Here is a 21,674-nt window from a genome sequence, read left to right as displayed (position 1 = left end):
TCTAATTCTTTGAATGCATACAAATGGCTTTCATTTACTCTTACAATGGGTTTGTTTTGTTTGTTTTTTTCCTCAGAAATTCTGCATTGTGTATTTACATTTTTCTATTTATCAAATAAAGGCATAAAATTAATTAATCATTTAATTAATTAAATTTGGCAAGTAATGGGGATTTAGTATTCAAATTAAAACCTGAAAGAAATATTGTGACTGTGCCTAAGTTTTATTAATTTGTCAATGGTAGTAGTATTAGTATAATGTACATTTTAAATATTAGTAATATACAGTATGTCACAAAAATGAGTACACACCTCACATTTCAGCCACCATTTTAGTATATCTTCTCAAGGGACAATACTATAGAAATGAATATTTATTATATTTTAGAGTAGTCTATGCACAGCTTGTATAGCAGTATAGATTGAAAATTAACATACAACCATTATTGTTAAAATAGCTGGCAAGTGAGTACACCTTAAGTAAACTTGTCCAAAGTGTCAATATTTTGTGTTAGCACCATTGTTATATGGCAGTGCCTTAATCATCCTGGGCGTGGAATTGACCAGAGCTGCTGGACATTAGACATTTACATTTACATTTAGGCATTTGGCAGACATATGGTGCTTGTCCACTTTCTGCTTGAGGATGCCCCTCAGCTGCTTAGTAGGGTTCAGGTCTGGAGACATACTTGGCCACCCCATCACCCCAGACCATGATGCACCACCACTATGCTTGACTGTAGGCAAGACACAATTTTCTTGGTACTCCTCACCAGGTCATCGCCACACATGCTGGACACCATCTGAGCCAAACAAGTTCATCTTAGTCTCATCAGAAAACAGGACATGGTTCTAGTAATTTATGCTCTTGGACAGGTTGTCTTCAACAAACTCTTTGTGGGCTTTCTTGTGAGCCAGCTTCAGATGAGGCTTCCTTCTGGGACGACGCCTATGTATATTGTGTGAGCACTGACAAGCTGACTTTCTACTTCTGCAACCTTTAATGCAATGCTGGCAGCACTCATGCATCTGTTTTTTGAAGCCAAGTTCTGCACCTGACGCACAGAACGAGTGCTCAGCTTCGTTGATCTACCCTTGCAAGGCATGTTCCGAATGAAACCCATCTTTGAAAACCTCTGTATGACCCTGACCAGTGTAGTGTAACTTGGTTTCAGGGTGTTACTGAACCTTTAATAGCCTTGGCCATCTTTGTGGAGAGCAACATTTCTAATTCTGTAATTCTCAGAGAGTTCTGCCATGAGGTACTTTTACCTGCTCTAGTACAAGATACACAACTTTGTATTGTCCTGTCAAGCAGACAAAAACAGAAACATGATGAATAGGACATGTAGCTTTTCATGGTTAAACAACATACTGCTCACTCAAAAAAATAGCACTTTGGTTGAACATGATTTAATCATGGACAGTGTTTCCATGTGATTCCACCACATTATCTTAACAACAATGGATGATATTAAACCAACTTGAAAAATTTGTTTTCATTTAACATGAACGGATTACATTCACTAAACATGATCTAAATACAAATTTTTAACTTGAATTAATGGTTTTTATTGAACAGAAGTTAAAGTTAATGATATAATTAGTGATTAATTAAGTGATGATTGATCATTATTGAAGACACCTGATGTTAATAAGCAGAATCACCAAATGAGAAAATCACATTTTTTAGGAAACCATTACAGTGGTCAGTGTTTGCATTAGTTGGGATCTTGAGTTTAACGTTTGTAAAAGCAGATTTTGTTTGGCTGCTGTAGCAGTGTTATAACAGCCAGACACACCAGACTAAAGGCAATCATGTTTTCAAGAAATGTTTGTGAAGTAATAGACCATGGGTTTTATCACTGGTTACATAAACTCTATAATTGAGAGTCGCATATATAGTCAGACAGATATGTAAAAAAAAAAAAAAAATAGTTTTATTAAGACATTATGTAGCCAATCAGAACTCATCCATGATTCCCATCATGCATTGCGGCATTAATAAATTATGGGCTGAATTGTCTTCATAATTTATTTTATTCTTACTATTTTCATTTGTTTTTGTTGTTTTTATGTGACTTTTTAATAACTTGTTTTGTGATGTTCAGAGTTGATATGTTTATCTGAATACATCATTTGTCACCGTTGCTGAGATTCATACGCTGGTTCTTGATGTCTGTGTGTGTCTAAACAAACAAGTTTTAATTTGTGAGAAATTCTTCCAAAGTATATTTTAACAATAGATGGAGAGTATTGTTTGTTGTGGACTCATGAGACTAAATATTTACAACAGTTACTTGACTGAACACTTTTAGAAACTTATCTCTGAGTTGCAGTTCCTTTAATGGAAAATAACTCAGAGATTTGACTCTAAATTGAGTTCAATGATTCAGGTCAAGCAATGATTACATTAAACCATAACCATCATGGTTATGAGAGACCAACTAATGCAAACCCTAGAACTAAACGGGAGGACCTGGTCAATGACCTGAAGAGAGCTGGGACCACAGTCTCATCGGTTACCATTAGTAACACACTACACCGTCATGGATTGTAATCCTGCAGCGTGTGCAAGGTCTCCCTGTTCAAGTCAGCACATGTCCAGGCCCGTCTGAAGTTTGCCAAAGACCATCTGTATGATCCTGGAGTAGGCATGGGAGAAGGTCATGTGGACAGATGAGACCAAAATATAATTCTTTGGTATAAACTCCACATGCCGTGTTTGGAGGAAGAAGAAGGATAAGTACAATCCAAAGAACACCATCCCAACTGTGAAGCATGGGGGAGGAAACATCATGCTTTGGGGGTGTTTTTCTGCAAAGTGGACAGGACGACCGCACCGTATTGAGGGGAGGATGGATGGGGCCATGTATCACAAGATTTTGGGCAACAACAACCTTCCCTCAGTAAGGGCCTGTTGCCCAAGCTACAGTCCCAAAACCTGAAAGATCTGCAGAAGACCTGTATGGAGGAGTGGGCCAAAATCCCCGCTGCAGTGTGTGCAAACCTGGTCAAGAACTACAGAAAACATCTGACCTCTGTAACTGTAAACCAAATACTAAGTTCTATTTTTCTAGTGTATCAAAGACGTGTTTCATGCAATAAAATGGAACTTAATTATTTAAAAATTAAACAATGTGACTGGATTTGTTTTAGATTCTGTCTCTCACAGTTGAGGTGTACCTATATTGAAAATTACAGATTTTACCATTATTTGTAAATGGGAAAACTTGAAAAATCGGCAGTGTATTAAATACTTATTTGCCCCACTGTACTTGTTGAAATTCATGCCAGACTTGTTAGCCCACTATTTCTTGGCACAAGTGGACAGTTCAGTAAGAAGGAACTTTTACGTACACACAACATAACTCACTTGAGAATTTATATTTAATATTTGTCACGGTTTCAGTCAATAATTTCAGCCTTCAAATTATTTTTGCTATTTCAGGCAAAAAATCTTTGAAGTAGAACTTTTTTCTGGTGCCATTTTATATCTGCAGAGCTATTTGAAACTATTTACGTACAAAAACAGAAATACGGTCTTGTTTATACATAACTGTTCTAGGTCTATATGTGATGGCAAAATCACATATAGACAAAAATTATTCCATTGCGCCGCCTTCAGAGTGATTTTAAAAATTGCTCCTTCTAAACTTGTCAGTGTGTTTCCAGAATGCGTTTGCAAATTATCTTTCAGGTTTCTCTGATATGTGAAACTTATGTTGCAGAAGGTCTGTCTCCAGTGTGAAGCCTCATGTGAGCGGTAAGGTTTCCTTTAAGTGTGAAACTCTTTCCACATGAAAGGCAACTAAAAGGTTTTTCTTCACTGTGAACTCTCATGTGAGCCCGAAGGTTTCCTCTAAATCTGAAAGTCTTTCCACAATAAGGGCAGATATAATCCTTCTCTCCAGTATGAATTCTCATGTGTAGATTTAGGTTTGTCTTGTTTGAGCAAGTTTTTCCACAGTGATTGCACATGAACGGCTTCTCTCCAGTGTGAGATGTTACATGATTTTTAAAATGATCACTGTCTGAGAAACTCATTCCACACTGATGGCATATAAAACTGAGAGAGGGAGCTCCTGAGTGAACCACCATGTGCTTTTTAAGGGTTCCCTTATGACTGAACTTCTTTTCACACTGATCGCATGCATATGGCTTCTCACCAGTGTGAATGTTCATGTGATACTCAAGGTTTGGTTTGGTTGTAAAACCTATTCCACAAAGTTTGCAAAGGTACGGCTTCTCTCCAGTGTGAGTTCTCATGTGCCTGTTAATGCTTCCTTGTTGACTGAAATGTTTTCCACACAGAGGGCATGTGAAGGGCTTTTCACCTGTGTGGACGTTCATGTGGCTTTTGAGGGCTGCTTTTTTAGGGAAAGATTTTCCACACTCTTGGCAGGTGAAAGGCTTCTCTCCAGTGTGAATCCTCATGTGGACTTTAAGATTTCCATGTTCACTGAAATGTTTTCCACACTGTTGGCAGGTAAAAGGCTTCTCTCCAGTGTGAATCCTCAAGTGGACTATAAGGTTTCCATGTTGACTGAAACTCTTTCCACAATACTGGCAGGTGAAATGAGTTTTACTTGAAGTATTTTCTGTCTGAGAGCAACTAATTGATTCTCGTCCAGTTATAAAATACTGATCTTCATCTTGCATTTCATCTAGTACTTCACTCTCCATTCTGGGCACCACCAGTTCTAAAAAGAGACAAATACAAGTTAACCCCTGTTTAAAAGCAACAGTAGAACAGAGTGCAACAATGGCCCAGATCTGGCATTTATTCTGGAGAGTCACAGTCCTGCAGAGTAAAGCTCCAACACACCTCTAATAAGTTAACCTTGAAGACCATGATTCAGGTGTGTTCAGTTAGAATTGGAGTTAAACTCTGCAGAGCTGAGCTTGACACCCCAGTTTACATTTATAGAAAGTCTTGGATATGTGAAAACATCAAAATGTGTTCTACTGGGGATGTTTGAAGTGTTTGATGTTTGACTACTGTTTTAATTCCTCATTGAAAACTTGGAATCAAGTTTTTTTTTTAAATGCAGCATTACATAGACGTAAAGGTATGCTTGGGATTTTGGGGGAAACTTCTGTAATTTTTAACTAAGATTAATAGTGTCATGTATGTAAACCACATTTGGGCAGCATGAAAATCACAATTGTGAGAGATTTGAGAAATGCACATTTCAGAACAAAAATTTACAGATAATGTACTCACACACTTGTCATCCAAGATGTTCATGTCCTTCTTTCTTCAGTCGTAAGGAAATTATGTTTTTTGAGTAAAGCATTCAGGATTTATATGGTTTGAACTTCTAAAATGCAGCTTCAAAGGGCTCTAAATGATCGCAGCCAAGGAAAGAAGGGTTTTATTTAGCAAACAATGTTATTTTCTAAAAAAAAAAAAAAAAATTACAATTTATATACTTTTTAACCTCAAAGTCTTGTCTAGCTCAGCAAGACAAGCATTTGAGATTAAAAAGTATATATCTGATCGTTTCGCTAGATAATAAACTTCTTCCTCGGCTGGGATCATTAAAAGCCCTTTGACGCCACATTTAAACTGCATTTTGGAAGTTCAAACTTGGGGGCACCATAGAAGTCCTCTATATGGAGAGAAATCCTGAAATGTTTTCCTCAAAAAACATTTCTTTACGACTAAAGAAAGTAAGACATGAACAACAAAGCAGGAGGAAAGCAAACAAGATTACAAAAAAATCACTTGCCAACAGCAACCGAACTGAGAAAATGCACAGGCCAAAATATTGCTTACCAGCCATTAACCAGTGTTTGGATTTTAAAATGTATTTATAATTGTGACTTTTTTTTGTCTGTGCATTCATAAAAATCCCAAAACGCTCCAAACCCCCTTTTTCTGTTTCATTGTCAACAAACAATAATACAAAAATGGGGTGGGGGATGAGAAACATACAGTATCTCACAAAAGTAAGTACACCTCTTACATTTCAGCAACCATTTTAGTATATCTTCCCAAGGGATAATACTATAGAAATGAAACTTGGATATATTTTAGAGTAGTCAGTGTCCAGCTTGTATAGCAGTATAGATTTACTGTCCTCTAAAAATACAGCCATTATTGCCAAAATAGCTGGCAACAAAAGTGAGTACACCCTAAGTGATAACAGCAGTATGTTGTTTAGCCATGTAAAGCCACATGTCCTATTCATTATGTTTATGTTTTTGTCTGCTTGACTGTTCTGTGCATCAAGTGCAGAACCTGGACCCTGTGGGGCATCCTCAGATGGAAGGTAGAGAAGCACAATGTCTCTAATGTACTGCAGCTATGTGATGCCATTATATGGAAGAGGATCCCAGCAACAACCTGTGCAGCTCTGGTCAATTCCATGCCTTGCAGGATTAAGGCAGTGCTGGATAACAATGGTGCTAACATAAAATATTGACACTTTGGACACAGTTTTGACAAGTTCACTTCGGGTGTACTCACTTTTGTTGCCAGCTATTTTGACAATAATGGCAGTATGCTGAGTTATTTTCATAGGACAGTAAATCTATACTGCTATACAAGCTGCACACTGACTATAAAATATATCCAAGTTAAATTTCTATAGTATTATCCCTTAAGACAATATACTAAATTTGTGTGAGGGGTGTACTCACTTTTGTGGGACACTCTATAGCACTTGTTCTCAAACTGGGGTATGCGAGGTGACGGAAGGGAGTTGCCAAAAAAATGCTGAGCTTTGCCATTCATTTAGTTCTAACCCAATTTAAAGTAACATTAAAACAGAGCATGTATTTCTGACAAGCAAAATGCCGCTTTTATGCTGAAACAGGAAAATGGGAGTGCCGTAAACAATCAAAGACATCAAATTACCTCATCTCTTGCAGTCAAAACTGACTGTATCCATACCAGCAGTGTGCATATGATAGGATGCCTGCAAAGTATGCTACTTTAGCAAACAGCGCTGCATGTACTTAATTCAGGTCATGAGGGGAGGCCTCAGCAAACTGACAGCTTATCACCCTGGACCCTCAGATTAAAACTCTGATGCTCTACCGACTGAGCTATCCGGGCCACCTGCATGACAGCAGAAAATGTGCATTCTCTGTCTGCTTACAGTTTGTGGCACTACAGGATGAAGGCCACAGACTATTAGGCTTGGTGTGTCCGGGCCTTTAGGTTTACGAAAGCTTGTCTTCCCAATGACATGTAATTTCATTTCATCGAATGCCAGCATTATACTAACCTCAAGAAAGCCTCACAAGGACACGACCACATGTTACATGATTATGAATGCTATTACTGCATTCCTTTCAGTATTAGCCCAGCATCAACACTGAATTTCGATTACACTGTATATCAACGGTTGGTCTAGGACTGGGTGGGAGTCAGGGAATTTACCTGGAACCTCACAGTTTCTCACAAAACATCATGTCGCACGCCCTCCAGAGGAGCTGTGGCCTTTTGACTCAGGAGAAAAGGGACAAGCAGGCGGAAGGGATCCTTCAGATTATGAGACTGACACGCTGCCCAACTGCGTCAATGAGGCCGGTGGGTTGACCGGTCTGAACAGCGAAGAACTAGCTTCTCTGTCCTTGCCTGTAGGTGTAGCCGCAATGGGTCAGCTCCCACCACGCAGGCGTGTCAGGATGGCCGAGCGGTCTAAGGCTCTGCGTTCAGGTCGCAGTCTCCCCTGGAGGCGTGGGTTTGAATCCCACTTCTGACAGACTTAAGTTTCGGCTACGGACAACAGCTACGGTCTTCAGCCGCAAGGCTGTAACTTTGCCAACTTTGCCTTGTGTCAGGGCATTAATTTTGCCAAAGCACCACATTTCAGTCGACGTCAGAATTAGTATAAAGTGGCAGTAACGCCAACGGGCGTTCCGTTAAACTTGAGAATTACTCCGTTTTATCGTTTGTGCGACGTCACTCCTTCCCCGATACCAAGTTGCAGGCACTTTTAAAGAATGCCTTGAAAGACTATGTCAAGTCGTAATAGAATCGAGTCAATATTTCCTTAAGATGAAGGCAACATTGCTTTAAGGTTCACGAAAGCTTGCCTTCCCATTAATAGGGAATTTCATTTCCAATGCCAGCATGATATTACCCTTAAGAAAACCTCACAAGAACACCACCACATGTTACATGAATACGACAGGGATGGTATTCCTGCATTCATTCAGCATTAGCCCAGCGTGAACACTGAATTTCGATTATATTGCATGTCAAAGGGTGGCCTAGGACTGAATGCAATGTCGCTGGATGGTATTTAGGGAATTTACCTGGAAACTCACAGTTTCTCCCGCAATGTCGTGTCGTCCACCCTTCAGATGAGCTGTGGCCTTTTTCCCTCAGGCGAAGGAGACAAGCAGGCGGACGGGAACAGAGAAGCCCGCTCTGTCGTGTAAGCGCTCTCAGCTATCAAAAGGCACCACGCTGCCCCGTGTGAGGCACGACCTTCAGATTATGAGACTGACACGCTGCCTAACTGCGCCAACGAGGCCGGCGGGATGACCGGTCTGAAATGCGAAGCGCTAGCGTGTCGGTGCCTGCCTGCAGGGCGTAGATCCAAAAGCTGCGTTCAGGTCGCAGTCTCCTCTGGAGGTGTGGGTTCGAATCCCACTTTTCCGACAGAACTGTCCTTTGTCCTTTGGCTTCGGATAACAGCTACAGTCTTCAGCGCTTGGCAGAACATGTGGAGCTATATTTGAATCGAATCAACATTTCGTTAGGGATTCAGACCACAAGCTGGGTGTAGCCGCAACGGGTCAGCTCCCACCACGCAAGTGTGTCAGGATGGCCGAGCGGTCTAAGGCGCTGCGTTCAGGTAGCAGTCTCCCCTGGAGGCGTGGGTTCGAATCCCACTTCTGACAGACTTAAGTTTCGGCTACGGACAACAGCTACGGTCTTCAGCCGCAAGGCTGTAACTTTGCCTTGTGTCAGGGCATTAACTTTGCCAAAGCACCACATTTCAGTCGACGTCAGAATTAGTATAAAGTGGCAGTAACTTCCGTTAAACTTGAGAATTACTCCGTTTTATCGTTTGTGCGATGTCACTCCTTCCCCGATACCAAGTTGCAGGCACTTTTAAAGAATGCCTTGAAAGACTATGTCAAGTCGTAATAGAATCGAGTCAATATTTCCTTAAGATGAAGGCAACATTGCTTTAAGGTTCACGAAAGCTTGCCTTCCCATTAATAGGGAATTTCATTTCCAATGCCAGCATGATATTACCCTTAAGAAAACCTCACAAGAACACCGCCACATGTTACATGAATACGACAGGGATGGTATTCCTGCATTCATTCAGCATTAGCCCAGCGTGAACACTGAATTTCGATTATATTGCATGTCAAAGGGTGGCCTAGGACTGAATGCAATGTCGCTGGATGGTATTTAGGGAATTTACCTGGAAACTCACAGTTTCTCCCGCAATGTCGTGTCGTCCACCCTTCAGATGAGCTGTGGCCTTTTTCCCTCAGGCGAAGGAGACAAGCAGGCGGACGGGAACAGAGAAGCCCGCTCTGTCGTGTAAGCGCTCTCAGCTATCAAAAGGCACCACGCTGCCCCGTGTGAGGCTCGAACTCACGACCTTCAGATTATGAGACTGACGCGCTGCCTAACTGCGCCAACGAGGCCGGCGGGATGACCGGTCTGAAATGCGAAGCGCTAGCGTGTCGGTGCCTGCCTGCAGGGCGTAGATCCAAAAGCTGCGTTCAGGTCGCAGTCTCCTCTGGAGGTGTGGGTTCGAATCCCACTTTTCCGACAGAACTGTCCTTTGTCCTTTGGCTTTGGATAACAGCTACAGTCTTCAGCGCTTGGCAGAACATGTGGAGCTATATTTGAATCGAATCAACATTTCGTTAGGGATTCAGACCACAAGCTGGGTGTAGCCGCAACGGGTCAGCTCCCACCACGCAAGCGTGTCAGGATGGCCGAGCGGTCTAAGGCGCTGCGTTCAGGTCGCAGTCTCCCCTGGAGGCGTGGGTTTGAATCACACTTCTGACAGACTTAAGTTTCTGCTACGGACAACAGCTACGGTCTTCAGCCGCAAGGCTGTAACTTTGCCAACTTTGCCTTGTGTCAGGGCATTAACTTTGCCAAAGCACCACATTTCAGTCGACGTCAGAATTAGTATAAAGTGGCAGTAACGCCGACGGGCGTTCCGTTAAACTTGAGAATTACTCCGTTTTATCGTTTGTGCGACGTCACTCCTTCCCCGATACCAAGTTGCAGGCACTTTTAAAGAATGCCTTGAAAGACTATGTCAAGTCGTAATAGAATCGAGTCAATATTTCCTTAAGATGAAGGCAACATTGCTTTAAGGTTCACGAAAGCTTGCCTTCCCATTAATAGGGAATTTCATTTCCAATGCCAGCATGATATTACCCTTAAGAAAACCTCACAAGAACACCGCCACATGTTACATGAATACGACAGGGATGGTATTCCTGCATTCATTCAGCATTAGCCCAGCGTGAACACTGAATTTCGATTATATTGCATGTCAAAGGGTGGCTTAGGACTGAATGCAATGTCGCTGGATGGGATTTAGGGAATTTACCTGGAAACTCACAGTTTCTCCCGCAATGTCGTGTCGTCCACCCTTCAGATGAGCTGTGGCCTTTTTCCCTCAGGCGAAGGAGACAAGCAGGCGGACGGGAACAGAGAAGCCCGCTCTGTCGTGTAAGCGCTCTCAGCTATCAAAAGGCACCACGCTGCCCCGTGTGAGGCACGACCTTCAGATTATGAGACTGACGCGCTGCCTAACTGCGCCAACGAGGCCGGCGGGATGACCGGTCTGAAATGCGAAGCGCTAGCGTGTCGGTGCCTGCCTGCAGGGCGTAGATCCAAAAGCTGCGTTCAGGTCGCAGTCTCCTCTGGAGGTGTGGGTTCGAATCCCACTTTTCCGACAGAACTGTCCTTTGTCCTTTGGCTTCGGATAACAGCTACAGTCTTCAGCGCTTGGCAGAACATGTGGAGCTATATTTGAATCGAATCAACATTTCGTTAGGGATTCAGACCACAAGCTGGGTGTAGCCGCAACGGGTCAGCTCCCACCACGCAAGCGTGTCAGGATGGCCGAGCGGTCTAAGGCGCTGCGTTCAGGTCGCAGTCTCCCCTGGAGGCGTGGGTTCGAATCCCACTTCTGACAGACTTAAGTTTCTGCTACGGACAACAGCTACGGTCTTCAGCCGCAAGGCTGTAACTTTGCCAACTTTGCCTTGTGTCAGGGCATTAACTTTGCCAAAGCACCACATTTCAGTCGACGTCAGAATTAGTATAAAGTGGCAGTAACTTCCGTTAAACTTGAGAATTACTCCGTTTTATCGTTTGTGCGACGTCACTCCTTCCCCGATACCAAGTTGCAGGCACTTTTAAAGAATGCCTTGAAAGACTATGTCAAGTCGTAATAGAATCGAGTCAATATTTCCTTAAGATGAAGGCAACATTGCTTTAAGGTTCACGAAAGCTTGCCTTCCCATTAATAGGGAATTTCATTTCCAATGCCAGCATGATATTACCCTTAAGAAAACCTCACAAGAACACCGCCACATGTTACATGAATACGACAGGGATGGTATTCCTGCATTCATTCAGCATTAGCCCAGCGTGAACACTGAATTTCGATTATACTGCATGTCAAAGGGTGGCCTAGGACTGAATGCAATGTCGCTGGATGGTATTTAGGGAATTTACCTGGAAACTCACAGTTTCTCCCGCAATGTAGTGTCGTCCACCCTTCAGATGAGCTGTGGCCTTTTTCCCTCAGGCGAAGGAGACAAGCAGGCGGATGGGAACAGAGAAGCCCGCTCTGTCGTGTAAGCGCTCTCAGCTATCAAAAGGCACCACGCTGCCCCGTGTGAGGCTCGAACTCACGACCTTCAGATTATGAGACTGACGCGCTGCCTAACTGCGCCAACGAGGCCGGCGGGATGACCGGTCTGAAATGCGAAGCGCTAGCGTGTCGGTGCCTGCCTGCAGGGCGTAGATCCAAAAGCTGCGTTCAGGTCGCAGTCTCCTCTGGAGGTGTGGGTTCGAATCCCACTTTTCCGACAGAACTGTCCTTTGTCCTTTGGCTTCGGATAACAGCTACAGTCTTCAGCGCTTGGCAGAACATGTGGAGCTATATTTGAATCGAATCAACATTTCGTTAGGGATTCAGACCACAAGCTGGGTGTAGCCGCAACGGGTCAGCTCCCACCACGCAAGCGTGTCAGGATGGCCGAGCGGTCTAAGGCGCTGCGTTCAGGTCGCAGTCTCCCCTGGAGGCGTGGGTTTGAATCACACTTCTGACAGACTTAACTTTCGGCTACGGACAACAGCTACGGTCTTCAGCCGCAAGGCTGTAACTTTGCCTTGTGTCAGGGCATTAACTTTGCCAAAGCACCACATTTCAGTCGACGTCAGAATTAGTATAAAGTGGCAGTAACGCCGACGGGCGTTCCGTTAAACTTGAGAATTACTCCGTTTTATCGTTTGTGCGTCGTCACTCCTTCCCCGATACCAAGTTGCAGGCACTTTTAAAGAATGCCTTGAAAGACTATGTCAAGTCGTAATAGAATCGAGTCAATATTTCCTTAAGATGAAGGCAACATTGCTTTAAGGTTCACGAAAGCTTGCCTTCCCATTAATAGGGAATTTCATTTCCAATGCCAGCATGATATTACCCTTAAGAAAACCTCACAAGAACACCGCCACATGTTACATGAATACGACAGGGATGGTATTCCTGCATTCATTCAGCATTAGCCCAGCGTGAACACTGAATTTCGATTATATTGCATGTCAAAGGGTGGCCTAGGACTGAATGCAATGTCGCTGGATGGGATTTAGGGAATTTACCTGGAAACTCACAGTTTCTCCCGCAATGTCGTGTCGTCCACCCTTCAGATGAGCTGTGGCCTTTTTCCCTCAGGCGAAGGAGACAAGCAGGCGGACGGGAACAGAGAAGCCCGCTCTGTCGTGTAAGCGCTCTCAGCTATCAAAAGGCACCACGCTGCCCCGTGTGAGGCACGACCTTCAGATTATGAGACTGACGCGCTGCCTAACTGCGCCAACGAGGCCGGCGGGATGACCGGTCTGAAATGCGAAGCGCTAGCGTGTCGGTGCCTGCCTGCAGGGCGTAGATCCAAAAGCTGCGTTCAGGTCGCAGTCTCCTCTGGAGGTGTGGGTTCGAATCCCACTTTTCCGACAGAACTGTCCTTTGTCCTTTGGCTTTGGATAACAGCTACAGTCTTCAGCGCTTGGCAGAACATGTGGAGCTATATTTGAATCGAATCAACATTTCGTTAGGGATTCAGACCACAAGCTGGGTGTAGCCGCAACGGGTCAGCTCCCACCACGCAAGCGTGTCAGGATGGCCGAGCGGTCTAAGGCGCTGCGTTCAGGTCGCAGTCTCCCCTGGAGGCGTGGGTTTGAATCACACTTCTGACAGACTTAAGTTTCGGCTACGGACAACAGCTACGGTCTTCAGCCGCAAGGCTGTAACTTTGCCAACTTTGCCTTGTGTCAGGGCATTAACTTTGCCAAAGCACCACATTTCAGTCGACGTCAGAATTAGTATAAAGTGGCAGTAACGCCGACGGGCGTTCCGTTAAACTTGAGAATTACTCCGTTTTATCGTTTGTGCGACGTCACTCCTTCCCCGATACCAAGTTGCAGGCACTTTTAAAGAATGCCTTGAAAGACTATGTCAAGTCGTAATAGAATCGAGTCAATATTTCCTTAAGATGAAGGCAACATTGCTTTAAGGTTCACGAAAGCTTGCCTTCCCATTAATAGGGAATTTCATTTCCAATGCCAGCATGATATTACCCTTAAGAAAACCTCACAAGAACACCGCCACATGTTACATGAATACGACAGGGATGGTATTCCTGCATTCATTCAGCATTAGCCCAGCGTGAACACTGAATTTCGATTATATTGCATGTCAAAGGGTGGCTTAGGACTGAATGCAATGTCGCTGGATGGGATTTAGGGAATTTACCTGGAAACTCACAGTTTCTCCCGCAATGTCGTGTCGTCCACCCTTCAGATGAGCTGTGGCCTTTTTCCCTCAGGCGAAGGAGACAAGCAGGCGGACGGGAACAGAGAAGCCCGCTCTGTCGTGTAAGCGCTCTCAGCTATCAAAAGGCACCACGCTGCCCCGTGTGAGGCACGACCTTCAGATTATGAGACTGACGCGCTGCCTAACTGCGCCAACGAGGCCGGCGGGATGACCGGTCTGAAATGCGAAGCGCTAGCGTGTCGGTGCCTGCCTGCAGGGCGTAGATCCAAAAGCTGCGTTCAGGTCGCAGTCTCCTCTGGAGGTGTGGGTTCGAATCCCACTTTTCCGACAGAACTGTCCTTTGTCCTTTGGCTTCGGATAACAGCTACAGTCTTCAGCGCTTGGCAGAACATGTGGAGCTATATTTGAATCGAATCAACATTTCGTTAGGGATTCAGACCACAAGCTGGGTGTAGCCGCAACGGGTCAGCTCCCACCACGCAAGCGTGTCAGGATGGCCGAGCGGTCTAAGGCGCTGCGTTCAGGTCGCAGTCTCCCCTGGAGGCGTGGGTTCGAATCCCACTTCTGACAGACTTAAGTTTCTGCTACGGACAACAGCTACGGTCTTCAGCCGCAAGGCTGTAACTTTGCCAACTTTGCCTTGTGTCAGGGCATTAACTTTGCCAAAGCACCACATTTCAGTCGACGTCAGAATTAGTATAAAGTGGCAGTAACTTCCGTTAAACTTGAGAATTACTCCGTTTTATCGTTTGTGCGACGTCACTCCTTCCCCGATACCAAGTTGCAGGCACTTTTAAAGAATGCCTTGAAAGACTATGTCAAGTCGTAATAGAATCGAGTCAATATTTCCTTAAGATGAAGGCAACATTGCTTTAAGGTTCACGAAAGCTTGCCTTCCCATTAATAGGGAATTTCATTTCCAATGCCAGCATGATATTACCCTTAAGAAAACCTCACAAGAACACCGCCACATGTTACATGAATACGACAGGGATGGTATTCCTGCATTCATTCAGCATTAGCCCAGCGTGAACACTGAATTTCGATTATACTGCATGTCAAAGGGTGGCCTAGGACTGAATGCAATGTCGCTGGATGGTATTTAGGGAATTTACCTGGAAACTCACAGTTTCTCCCGCAATGTAGTGTCGTCCACCCTTCAGATGAGCTGTGGCCTTTTTCCCTCAGGCGAAGGAGACAAGCAGGCGGACGGGAACAGAGAAGCCCGCTCTGTCGTGTAAGCGCTCTCAGCTATCAAAAGGCACCACGCTGCCCCGTGTGAGGCTCGAACTCACGACCTTCAGATTATGAGACTGACGCGCTGCCTAACTGCGCCAACGAGGCCGGCGGGTTGACCGGTCTGAAATGCGAAGCGCTAGCGTGTCGGTGCCTGCCTGCAGGGCGTAGATCCAAAAGCTGCGTTCAGGTCGCAGTCTCCTCTGGAGGTGTGGGTTCGAATCCCACTTTTCCGACAGAACTGTCCTTTGTCCTTTGGCTTCGGATAACAGCTACAGTCTTCAGCGCTTGGCAGAACATGTGGAGCTATATTTGAATCGAATCAACATTTCTTTAGGGATTCAGACCACAAGCTGGGTGTAGCCGCAACGGGTCAGCTCCCACCGCGCAAGCGTGTCAGGATGGCCGAGCGGTCTAAGGCGCTGCGTTCAGGTCGCAGTCTCCCCTGGAGGCGTGGGTTCGAATCCCACTTCTGACAGACTTAAGTTTCGGCTACGGACAACAGCTACGGTCTTCAGCCGCAAGGCTGTAACTTTGCCAACTTTGCCTTGTGTCAGGGCATTAACTTTGCCAAAGCACCACATTTCAGTCGACGTCAGAATTAGTATAAAGTGGCAGTAACGCCGACGGGCGTTCCGTTAAACTTGAGAATTACTCCGTTTTATCGTTTGTGCGTCGTCACTCCTTCCCCGATACCAAGTTGCAGGCACTTTTAAAGAATGCCTTGAAAGACTATGTCAAGTCGTAATAGAATCGAGTCAATATTTCCTTAAGATGAAGGCAACATTGCTTTAAGGTTCACGAAAGCTTGCCTTCCCATTAATAGGGAATTTCATTTCCAATGCCAGCATGATATTACCCTTAAGAAAACCTCACAAGAACACCGCCACATGTTACATGAATACGACAGGGATGGTATTCCTGCATTCATTCAGCATTAGCCCAGCGTGAACACTGAATTTCGATTATATTGCATGTCAAAGGGTGGCCTAGGACTGAATGCAATGTCGCTGGATGGGATTTAGGGAATTTACCTGGAAACTCACAGTTTCTCCCGCAATGTCGTGTCGTCCAACCTTCAGATGAGCTGTGGCCTTTTTCCCTCAGGCGAAGGAGACAAGCAGGCGGACGGGAACAGAGAAGCCCGCTCTGTCGTGTAAGCGCTCTCAGCTATCAAAAGGCACCACGCTGCCCCGTGTGAGGCACGACCTTCAGATTATGAGACTGACGCGCTGCCTAACTGCGCCAACGAGGCCGGCGGGATGACCGGTCTGAAATGCGAAGCGCTAGCGTGTCGGTGCCTGCCTACAGGGCGTAGATCCAAAAGCTGCGTTCAGGTCGCAGTCTCCTCTGGAGGTGTGGGTTCGAATCCCACTTTTCCGACAGAACTGTCCTTTGTCCTTTGGCTTCGGATAACAGCTACAGTCTTCAGCGCTTGGCAGAACATGTGGAGCTATATTTGAATCGAATCAACATTTCGTTAGGGATTCAGACCACAAGCTGGGTGTAGCCGCAACGGGTCAGCTCCCACCACGCAAGCGTGTCAGGATGGCCGAGCGGTCTAAGGCGCTGCGTTCAAGCTGGGGAACAATAGTCCGTCAAAGACGGGGAAGAAGGGAAGAAAAGGGGGAAGGAAGAAAAGGAGAAAGGGAAGAAGAAAGGGAAAAAATGACGAAAAGAAAGGGTGAAATGTGACGTTAGAACATATTACTTCCTTAGCATGCACGCTACGATACATTTTCAGGTTTCTTTGTGCGTGAAAATCGCGCATTTATATTACACTGTTTCCTATTGCAGGCGCTCACCAAGACCGGGGTTCGAATCCAGATAAAGGCACCTTTTTGTATTGTTATTGTTATATTGTTAATTTCATTAAATAAATGCAATTTTTAAGGTTAATAAAATGTACATATGTACAATTCTTCCATGAAAAATAAAGAATGCCAATGGAACTGTGGTATTGTTGATGTTATTATTACTTATTATTTTGTAGTTATTGTATTAATATTATTTATTCTGATTAAGCATAATATTATTCTTTGTTTAATTGATATTACTTATTCTGATTAGGAGTTTTGTATGTTACCTTCATTCAAGACACTTACAAATATGTTATTTGTATTGAAAAAAAGATAGTAATTAGAATAAAATAGTCATTAATATGTTTTTTAATTTACAATCATGCCAACAGAACAGTAATGAATTTTAAATAAATACAATTATATTAACTATTAAATAAGTTTTCAATCAACAATAAATTAAAAGGGGAAATAAAATGAAAATAAAAACAGAAATCAAAAAGCAACAATTTCCCAGTTTGTTTTTGTTTTACAATTATTCCAACAATACAGTAATGCATATTAAATAAAATAAAATATTAAATAAGTTTTCAAACAACAATAAATTAAAATGAAAATAAAAGTAAAAGTAAAAAACAAAAAGCAATAATTTGCCAGTTTATTTTTATTTTACAATTATTCCAACAATACAGTAATGAATATTAAATAAATAAAATTAAATATTGAATAAGTTTTCAAACAACAATAAATGAAAAGGAAAATAAAATGAAAATAAAAGTAAAAAACAAAAAGCAATAATTTGACAATTTGTTTTTATTTTATAATCCAGCAATACAGTAATGAATATTAAATAAATAAAATGAAATATTAAATAATTTTTCAAACAACAATAAATGAAAAGGAAAGCAAAATAAAATGAAAATAAAAGTAAAAAACAAAAAGCAATAATTTGACAATTTGTTTTTATTTTATAATTATTCCAACAATACAGTAATGGATATTAAATAAATCAAATTAAAAATTAAATAGGTTTTCAAACAACAATTAATGAAAATGCAAATAAAATGAAAATAAAAGTAAAAAACTAAAAGCAATAATTTGACAATTTGTTTTTATTTTATAATTATTCCAACAATACAGTAATGAATATTAAATGAATAAAATGAAATATTAAATACGTTTTCAAACAACAATAAATGAAAAGGAAAATAAAATGAAAATAAAAGTAAAAAACAAAAAGCAATAACTTTCCAGTTTGTTTTTATTTTATAATTATTCCAACAATACAGTAATGAATATTAAGTAAATCAAAATTAAATATGAATTAGGTATTCAAACAACAATAAATGAAAAGGCAAATAAAATGAAAATAAAAGTAAAAAACAAAAAGCAATCATTTCCCAGTTTGTTTTTATTTTACAATTATTCCAACAATACAGTAATGAATATTAAATAAATAAAATTAAATATGAATTAGGTATTCAAACAACAATAAATGAAAAGGCAAATTAAATGAAAATAAAAGTAAAAAACAAAAAGCTATAATTTGCCAGTTTGTTTTTGTTTTGCAGTTGTGCCAACAGAATGGTAATGAATATTAAACAAATACAATTAAATATTAATTAGGTATTCAAAGAACAATAAATAAAAAGGGAAATAAAATGAAAATAAAAGTCAAAAACAAAAAACAATCATTTCCCAGTTTTATTTTTATTTTGCAATTATTCCAACAATACAGTAATGAATATTAAATAAATCAAATTAAATATTAAATAAGTTTACAGACAACAATAAATGAAAAGGCAAATAAAATGAAAATAAAAGTAAAAAAGAAAAAGCAATAACTTTACAGTTTGGAAAGTTTGTTTTTATTTAAAAATTATTCCAACAATACAGTAATGAATATGAAATAAATAAAATAAAAATAAATATTAATATATAATAAATATTAAATTATATAAGAAGTATTTAAACAACAATGAACTAAAAGGGAAATGACAAATATTAAGTTTTCAAAACCAATAAATAAGTTAAATAAAAAGTTAAGTTCTCAAAAACAAGAAATAAAAAGTTTAATAAAATATTAAATAATAGTTAAAAAAAACTACAAAAAGTTAAAAACACAAATATTTTTTTTTTTACACAAATATTAACAATAGTGAACTCTTTTTGCTATATACACCACATACACACAAATATATACTTTATTTGGGAATGGTTCTCCGCATTTCCTCCAGCCACTGTTCTTTTGTAACAGTTTCAGTCTGTGGGCAGTACACCCTGCCCCTGTACTGGCTATGCCCCGTTGCACTTGTTTTAAACTGCCCACACTTCTTACAAGTGTTTGCTTCAACAGTTCTCCTGTAGGGTCTCTTGGGCATGGTTTGCGGACTGGCAGTTGGTGCAGCAGGTTGTGAACTGATGGCCTGCACAACTGTAGGCGGAATTATTGGCATCCCCTGGGCAAATGGGATTCCCTGAACCATCGCCATTCCCTGGACCATTGGCAGTCTTTGGACCACTTGCAGACCCTGTAGCACTGGCAAACCCTGAAGCATTGGCACTCCCTGAAAACTTGGTCCTGTTGATAGGACTATGTTGGGTAGCATCTGTGCTGATGCTCCAGGTGCTGATGGCGTAACTGACACAGGACTCTGTGCTGGTGCCTTGGGTCTGAGAGGGGGTCGCCCAGAAGAACCCTGCCTCTGCTTTGCTTGACCTGCCGTGCTCTCTGGTAGCTTGTACTGGTGCTGCTCCGCTGGTTGTTCTGTCTCAGTTCGTAGACGCTTGGCAGCCTGGAGAGGCTCCTGAGCTTCAGGGAGGGACTGAGGCAACTGAATGCCCTGAAGCAGCACAGACAGCTCCTGCTTTTTCTGTCTGTTGTTGTGCCACTGAATCAGGGTGTTCTGGTTAACCTCCACCAGCTGCAGTGATGTTCCTTCCATCACCAAACTGTTGCCCAGTACAAGCTGCCTTATCCTTCTGTAGTCTTGAAGGATCAGAGACCATCTTGACAGCGCTCCCTTGCCTTTTCTTTTGGGGCTTGGGTGAACAGTGCAAAGCCTGATGAAGATGGTCTCCACCAGGCGGCAACAGTCAGGCCATTGTGCAGGTGCGCTGCTTGCACCCAGCACACATCTGGTGGTGCTCTCTACTCCAGGGGTTTGAGTGGGCCTCTTAGGTACTCTGAAGCGTCCACTCAGCAGTCTCTTCTGATGTCGAGCTGCATACACCACCCGTTGCTTGTCCTGGTCATCCAAGCTCTGCCAAAGTGCAATTATGGTGTTGGCCTCCTGGTTGGTCAGGCTGAGGGCTGTGTGACCCCGGAGATCCACCAGATATTCTGCCAATCTGTCCACATGTTGATAACCAGGGACATTTTGGCTGTCAACGGCCTATTAAAAAACACCAACACCAACATTATAATGTTTATCAGTGGGAAGCTGTTTTGGCACCTTCTTTAAAGTATAAAACACAATGGAAAGAAAGCTGACTTGACATTATGTGTATTTGCAGCTTATTAATGACTTTGATGTTGTTTGTAGGGGTGCACCGATCCGATATTAGGATTGGATATCGGCCCCGATATTAAAAAAATAGCTGGATCGGGGATCGGAAGAATTAACAGATCCACGGGGCTCTTTTTTATTTTCTTCCTCCATTTCTACTACTACATTTTATTTATTTAAATTTATTTTGAGAAGTTTGATTACATTCTATTTTCGATTTGAATGCACAATTGTTCTTTAAATAACAAATAAATAAGTATTCAATACATTACATGTGTTTTGTCTTAGTTAGGAAAGTAATGTTTAGTTAGGAAAGTTTGGTGCCTGTAGTTTCTTCTACATGGTGGAAGGAAGGTATAAGGTTGAATGTATGCAGTTTATTATTAATTCAACAATGGTATCGGATCGGTATCGGGTAGATATACCGACAGATATACAAAGCCCAGGTATCGGTATCGGGACTGAGAAAGTCGGATAGGTGCATCCCTAGTTGTTTGATCTTTTAAATGTTGTTTCATCTTGCACTTACCATCTCTTCATCATCTTTCTGACCAGCATCCTCTGGCTCTGAGGGAAGAGGTGAAACAGATGTTTCAGATGGGACAGGTGAGACAGCAGTCCCTGAGGGTCCAGGTGATGTGGGAGACTGTGAGAGGCCTTGTGTAGGGTCAGGGACTGGTGAAGGGGATGGAGAGCCCAGTACAGAAGTACCACTAAGTGCAAGTGTGGAAGAGGGTGGTGACAAGTCAGCCTCCAGATCAGTAATGGTCTGATCCTCGCTGATGTCACAGAAGCCCTCATCTTCATCTCGCTCCTCCACACTGAGGTCTTCAATGAGCTCTGCGTTCTGCTCGGAGTCTGGATTCATGTCCTGCAGTGCCTGACCTGTCTGCTGAAACAGATACTGGACTCCAATGAGCTCACCTGAAATTAAAATAATAAACAAACAGGAATTAAATACAATGCTGAATCATTGAGGAGGAAAAAAACATATGCAAAAACACATAATGCAACACAATACAAATGATAATTGAGAGACGTACAAATAAATATTCCTCAAAAACCTATTGTATCATATTAGATACTTACATGTAACATGATTTTCCTAATGCCTTTTTCTTGATT

At 42.3% G+C, this 21,674-nt stretch overlaps 2 protein-coding genes and 11 non-coding genes across 13 annotated transcripts; 8 read left to right on the top strand and 5 right to left on the bottom strand.

Moving 5' to 3' along the window:
* Positions 1-3,719: 3,719 nt before the first annotated feature.
* On the bottom strand, positions 3,720-6,741 carry LOC141316693 (uncharacterized). The gene is made up of 2 exons (XM_073832817.1): positions 6,648-6,741; positions 3,720-4,702 (listed from the first exon to the last, which is right to left on the bottom strand). Exons 1-2 carry the CDS (start codon positions 6,739-6,741, stop codon positions 3,720-3,722), a joined length of 1,077 nt encoding a protein of 358 aa, XP_073688918.1.
* An 893-nt stretch (positions 6,742-7,634) lies between these two features.
* trnal-cag (transfer RNA leucine (anticodon CAG)) lies at positions 7,635-7,717 on the top strand. Its single transcript has one exon. It is a non-coding gene; the product is annotated as a tRNA-Leu (tRNA).
* A 1,064-nt stretch (positions 7,718-8,781) lies between these two features.
* Positions 8,782-8,864, top strand: trnal-cag (transfer RNA leucine (anticodon CAG)). The gene has a single exon. It is a non-coding gene; the product is annotated as a tRNA-Leu (tRNA).
* A 691-nt stretch (positions 8,865-9,555) lies between these two features.
* trnam-cau (transfer RNA methionine (anticodon CAU)) lies at positions 9,556-9,629 on the bottom strand. The gene has a single exon. It is a non-coding gene; the product is annotated as a tRNA-Met (tRNA).
* Positions 9,630-9,916: 287 nt separating this feature from the next.
* Positions 9,917-9,999, top strand: trnal-cag (transfer RNA leucine (anticodon CAG)). The gene has a single exon. It is a non-coding gene; the product is annotated as a tRNA-Leu (tRNA).
* Positions 10,000-11,063: 1,064 nt separating this feature from the next.
* Positions 11,064-11,146, top strand: trnal-cag (transfer RNA leucine (anticodon CAG)). Its single transcript has one exon. It is a non-coding gene; the product is annotated as a tRNA-Leu (tRNA).
* A 700-nt stretch (positions 11,147-11,846) lies between these two features.
* trnam-cau (transfer RNA methionine (anticodon CAU)) lies at positions 11,847-11,920 on the bottom strand. The gene has a single exon. It is a non-coding gene; the product is annotated as a tRNA-Met (tRNA).
* Positions 11,921-12,207: 287 nt separating this feature from the next.
* On the top strand, positions 12,208-12,290 carry trnal-cag (transfer RNA leucine (anticodon CAG)). Its single transcript has one exon. It is a non-coding gene; the product is annotated as a tRNA-Leu (tRNA).
* Positions 12,291-13,345: 1,055 nt separating this feature from the next.
* Positions 13,346-13,428, top strand: trnal-cag (transfer RNA leucine (anticodon CAG)). Its single transcript has one exon. It is a non-coding gene; the product is annotated as a tRNA-Leu (tRNA).
* Positions 13,429-14,492: 1,064 nt separating this feature from the next.
* trnal-cag (transfer RNA leucine (anticodon CAG)) lies at positions 14,493-14,575 on the top strand. Its single transcript has one exon. It is a non-coding gene; the product is annotated as a tRNA-Leu (tRNA).
* Positions 14,576-15,275: 700 nt separating this feature from the next.
* trnam-cau (transfer RNA methionine (anticodon CAU)) lies at positions 15,276-15,349 on the bottom strand. The gene has a single exon. It is a non-coding gene; the product is annotated as a tRNA-Met (tRNA).
* Positions 15,350-15,636: 287 nt separating this feature from the next.
* On the top strand, positions 15,637-15,719 carry trnal-cag (transfer RNA leucine (anticodon CAG)). Its single transcript has one exon. It is a non-coding gene; the product is annotated as a tRNA-Leu (tRNA).
* Positions 15,720-19,244: 3,525 nt separating this feature from the next.
* Positions 19,245-21,557, bottom strand: LOC141316692 (uncharacterized). The gene is made up of 2 exons (XM_073832816.1): positions 21,079-21,557; positions 19,245-20,435 (listed from the first exon to the last, which is right to left on the bottom strand). The coding sequence occupies exons 1-2, from the start codon at positions 21,415-21,417 to the stop codon at positions 19,245-19,247; spliced, it is 1,530 nt and encodes a 509-aa protein (XP_073688917.1). The 5' UTR covers positions 21,418-21,557.
* Between the last annotated feature and the right edge of the window lie 117 nt (positions 21,558-21,674).

This window comes from Garra rufa, unplaced genomic scaffold (genome assembly GCF_049309525.1).
Source record: "Garra rufa unplaced genomic scaffold, GarRuf1.0 hap1_unplaced_134, whole genome shotgun sequence".
Taxonomy (NCBI): Eukaryota; Metazoa; Chordata; class Actinopteri; order Cypriniformes; family Cyprinidae; genus Garra; species Garra rufa.
This window is presented reverse-complemented; position numbering and strand designations above follow the sequence as displayed.